The 5,093-nt window shown below is 42.3% G+C and overlaps 1 protein-coding gene across 1 annotated transcript in view; it reads right to left on the bottom strand.

Annotated features, from left to right (window-relative positions):
• Nucleotides 1-2,377: 2,377 nt before the first annotated feature.
• Nucleotides 2,378-5,093, bottom strand: part of LOC103805023 (low-density lipoprotein receptor class A domain-containing protein 3) — a gene marked incomplete at both ends in the record, with an annotated part of 24,987 nt that continues 22,271 nt past the window's right edge. The window contains one exon of the mRNA XM_009077657.1: nucleotides 2,378-2,512. Coding sequence (XP_009075905.1) covers nucleotides 2,378-2,512 — 135 coding nt within the window. The remainder of the gene's footprint in view (nucleotides 2,513-5,093) is intronic.

The raw sequence follows: 5,093 nt of genomic DNA on the forward strand, positions 1-5,093 counted from the left end.
TAGCTGATCTATGCCCCTTCTTCCCCATCTGTTAAACGATGATAATGACACTATCATACAGTGGTTCAGAAGCTTAGTGACTTCTAAATCAACACATTTAGAGATAGAAAAATAGCACACAAGGGCAATCTCATATGTCAGACTACACTCAATTGCACTGAACTAAAGCTACCACATTTGACATGATAACAGCCAGTGGGAAGAAAACCTTCTATCTTCATTTTATAACACCCTACAGATTAGCTTTGTTCTGTCCCTAAGTACTCAGAGCACTTGAGTTCTAGTTAATGATCAGGATTCTTGGGTACTGTGTTAACATGAAACACACTGTAATTACAGTAATTAGCTCTGCTGTAGAAAGAACTGTAAGAAATGAAAGACTGGCCACAGTAGCCTGTAATTCCCAATTAACACAAAGTAGTTGGTGTGTTTGGAAGCCAGGACAGCCATACCCATAGCTGCAAACTCCAGAGGGAATCATCATTTACATTCAGATGGGAAGCTGAACACATTACACTGTTTAATCCTTGCTTTGAAAGACAGGTACAATGAGCATGGTCCACTTCCAGATGGTGAAATGGCAACTCAGGGAGGCTCTGAGCTGCCAAAGGGCAAAGGAAATCACACACATTCCCCACAACCAGCACTTCACTTTGGAAACTCCTCATTCTCAACCTCATTCTTGGACTTTTGGTTGGGTTTTTTCAGTAAAAAATTTAAAAGCTCACCACCATGGCTGCTCTGGTCTTAATAAGAGAGTTTCTTCTTCCTTGTTTGGGCCTCTTTCACACATATCATCAGCCAGAATTCCTTTGCTTAGCCCTCCTACTAATCTGACTTTTCCAGAAGGACCAAATATAAAGACAAAAGTAATGGCTTCATGAAAAACAGCTCTTTTCTTCTCCTGAGCTCAACAGTCACTTCCAAAAGTAGATTGTCATGACAACAAACAACCTGGAGGCAATCCAGCCAATTAATCTGGAGAGGAAGCAGTCATCCCAACCTTGGAAAATAGCACTGCTGCTGCTTTAAGCTTTAGAAGCAAAAAAACCCCAAACCCAACACAAAACCTTACCACCCGCATTAATCTTATTAGGCTGCCTTAAACCTGTAGTGAAGAACAATCCAGCCCTTGGCACGTGTTAGTCCCTCACCAGCCTTTCCTCCCTGCTCCAGACAGAGGGTAGGGACAGGCCAGACCCCCTCTCTGAGGCTCTGGATCAGAGCAGAGCTACTTTCCCAGGCTGTCCCTTGAGCCCTTACACGTGGAGCCACAGGGAAGAGCTCATAGATCAGGCAGAGGAAAGGCACAGAAGAAATTGTCACATACCACTGCTCTAAACCCTGTTTAGCTGGCATTGCTTTTGCATGTTTTCCCTCTTCCTCTGTGAGTTATCAGGAATATTTATCACTATATTAAGCTCAGGATTACTTTCTTTTCCACAAAGGACTAAATCATCAGTGCAGCTTGATATTAAAGACATTCTCCTTCAGTTTAACTAATAACTTTTTCCTTCATACCCTGCTTTCTCTCTCTTCTTGTGTCCTGCTTTCTATAGGCCCAAGTACATCACATCTCCTCTGCTAATATCCACCATCTCCCATATTGTTGCCTACTTTGGTCTCTCACTAGTAACTCAGACATTGCAATGTTTAGCAGCTGATGCCCAATACACATCATTTGTTAACCTCAAGTCATTCATGTTTTATAAAATGCTATAGTATTAAGCCACAGAAAACAAAACTGAGAAACACTAGATGTAGACTTATAGAATGCATTAAAAAGAAGAAAAAAAGTCAAAGGTTGTGTTACGAGGTTCTCACAAGGCTCAATACACAACAATTTTCAAGCAGAAGGTTTCTTCCCTGTCTTCATCCTTTAAATACAGAAACAAGGAAGGGTAGGAATAAATGCTTTCACTGTAGACTTGTCCTGCAGAGAAACGTGCCTTTCAGTAAGTAACTGAGCAATGAGGATCTCAAGCTTTAAGCATACACAAGACTTACTCATCTGGTAAATACACAGATTCACTTCTAACCAAAGTTTTACTATCAATCCCTTGGGTCCAATCCATCTCACAGAAGTCACTAAATGGATTCCCAGCAAGTTCAGCAAGCACAGGATCACAGGATTATACGTACTTCCAGCAAAAGAGTGTTTTTACTAATCAGAAAAAGAAACCAGTCTTCTGAGCACTGAGAAAGAAATTTATGCATGCACACACACTCTGCATGTTTCACTCTCATTATTAGCACAATGAGGAAACCACAGCTCTAGCCAACACACAACAAGCCAACAGAGTCCTACTGATGTAGAATGCTACATTAATTGGAGTTGGTCTAATATTGCAGAGTAGAAGAAAACCCCTGTGCCTACCTTGAGGGCTTTCACAGCTTTCTTCATCACTGTTGTCTTGGCAGTTGTTCTGACTGTCACACACAAAGCTTTTATCAATACAAAGACCATTCTTGCAGTGGAATCGGGCAGTAGAGCAAAGCAAGGGATTTGCTGCTGCAAAAAAGAGAAAATGAGATCTTTCATCAGAATTTCTCTTACCCAGGCAGTTAAATAGCCGAGAAGCAATCAATGACAACAGGTCAACTCAACAGTTGGCCAATTCACTGACTAGGTGGGAGGAACTTGGCAATCAAACCAACCTTGTCTTTCTAAACAGGGAGAGCTGAAACTTCTAATTCATGCAAGATTCATTACAATTAGCAGAGATTTAGTCCACCCACAGTTGTGATGAGCCTTCTGTTCATTTCCATGAGAGCCCCAATCATGATCACCGTTCGGAGCTCCACATTTGCTCACACTGAAGACATATGGAGGGTAGAACTGCCTACCATAAACACTGCCTGTTGCTTGCCATTACAACTATCTCAGTTTAGCTCAAGTTTCATATTATAAAACAGCAACCCTGGCTTAGAACTGCTAGGCAATGGTTTATTTGCCTCTGCTTCTATCTTTTTCCAGCTTCCCCATTTTCCTCACTGTTTAGAACTGATACAATGACAATGTTGAAACCTCTCAACTTCTCAGTGTTAGAATTTCAACCCCTTTTTAAGGGTAATATGCATCCTATGGTAGCACTCAGAAAATCCTTTCACACAGAGCAAAATCAGAATAGTATTGAAGCAGACTCATTTAGGTAAAGCAGTCTTCTCACCCATGCCAAACCCAGCAGTAAAGAGACTATAAGAGGCTATGTCTGGTTTCATTTAAAGCTTCAAGCAGTTTTCAACACTTCTCCTAGCAGATTACATCACATCTTCAATGCATCTCACTGTCAAGGAGGTTTCCTTGATAAAACTTTCTCTGTTCTAATTTCATCCCTCTACTCTTAGCTACAGCCCAGCATACATAAAACTACACAATCCCTTCCCAAACAGTGTTTGCATCTTTCATATACAGCATATATAGCCTTATCTTCCAACATAGTCATCACTTAGCCAAGATATGCATAATTTAGCTGGTTTTAATTTCTACTCATAAATCAATCTCTCTTCATCATTTCTGGCACTCTTTTCTGAACTTCTGACAGCTTTTGGCAATTAGGTGACTGAAACTGAATACAACTTTCCAACTGAAAACCTTAAAACAAGTTGTTTAGATGCCTTATCTGTTTCAAACTGCTTCTCTGCCACAGTAACAAAGCAGACTACAGTTCCCCAATACCAACCAACTTCCTATCTTTTATTCTTTAAAGTAAGAGCTGCATTTAAAGAGTCTTTAAAAAAAGGCTATTCTGCAAATATAACCTGCAGAGTATATAATGAACACGTTCCAATTCCTCCAGCTGCCCAACAGCATGTTTAACATGAAGACACTAAAGCTCCTTTGGTTTCAAACTGCTGCATAGCACACAGATTTTTGAGGTCACCTTAGGGCCTGCATTGTTGTTCCTCTTCATAAGCAAAACAGTGATTAGACACTTGGATATACTACAAAATACCAAGCATGTGCTTAAATGGCATACAGAAACAGGAAGTTCAGCAGCATGTTACCAACAGCTGTAAGGTCCTGGTGGAGCTACAGACTGCAAGCTCATGGGAATTTGTGTTGTTCATAATGAAAGGACTTGAGCACAAGTGCTATGAGGAGAGGCTGAGGGAGCTGGGGGTGTTCAGCCTGGAGAAGAGGAGGCTCAGGGGAGACCTTCTCACCCTCTGCAACTCCCTGACAGGAGGTTGGAGTCAGGTGGGGGTTGGTCTCTTCTCCCAGGCAACCAGCAGCAGGACAAGAGGGCACAGACTCAAGCTCTGCCAGGGGAGGGTTAGGTTGGATATCAGGGAGAGATTTTTTATGGAGAGAGTGCTCAGGCATTGGAATGGTTTGCCCAGGGAGGTGGCGGATTCACCATCCCTGGAGGTTTTCAAGCTGAGACTGGATGTGGCACTTAGTGCCATGGTCTAGTAACCACGGTAGGGTTGGACTGGATGATTTTGGAGGTCTTTTTCAACCCAGCTGATTCTATTATTCTATGAACTCCACAAGCAGTTGAGACCTGCCACTTGTCTGTCCACTGCCTCAAGGATATTCAAAGCACTTTTGTCGAAACCTCTTTCTAGTCCACTTGTTTAAGCATAACCCAAAGTAATTTCCTTAGCCTTCAATCTTTCTCTAGCTTCATTTGCTCTGCAGAAGTGCTAACTCCCTGCCACAGTCCTCCCAGGGCCCACACCAGACCTTCTAGGGCAACAACAGATGGCACTTTAAGACATGCTCGTGCTGTGAGAGAAAGTACACAAATGAAAAAGGCAACTCCTCCAAGAAGCTGACAGTGATAGATCACTGTAAAGATCGCCCCTTTTGTTATCTTTGAAAGCTGGTGTCTGTTGTCCTCCTCCTGACCTTTAAATGTCATTAAAAGGAAAAACTCAGCATGCTCCAACAAGAGAACGAGCAAGTATTTGCTGCAAGCTTTCACCTACAGACCCATGCTTTTACCTGCTCCTGATAACAACAGCAGAGCTGCTGGATAGAACATAACTTTTTCCTTACTGGTGTCATGGTTTAACCCCAGCAGCAGCCAAGAACCACACAGCCTCTCACTCACTCCCCCCCCCACTGGATAGGGGTGTCCATTAAC

Source organism: Acanthisitta chloris, unplaced genomic scaffold (assembly GCF_000695815.1).
Source record: "Acanthisitta chloris isolate BGI_N310 unplaced genomic scaffold, ASM69581v1 scaffold18616, whole genome shotgun sequence".
Taxonomy (NCBI): Eukaryota; Metazoa; Chordata; class Aves; order Passeriformes; family Acanthisittidae; genus Acanthisitta; species Acanthisitta chloris.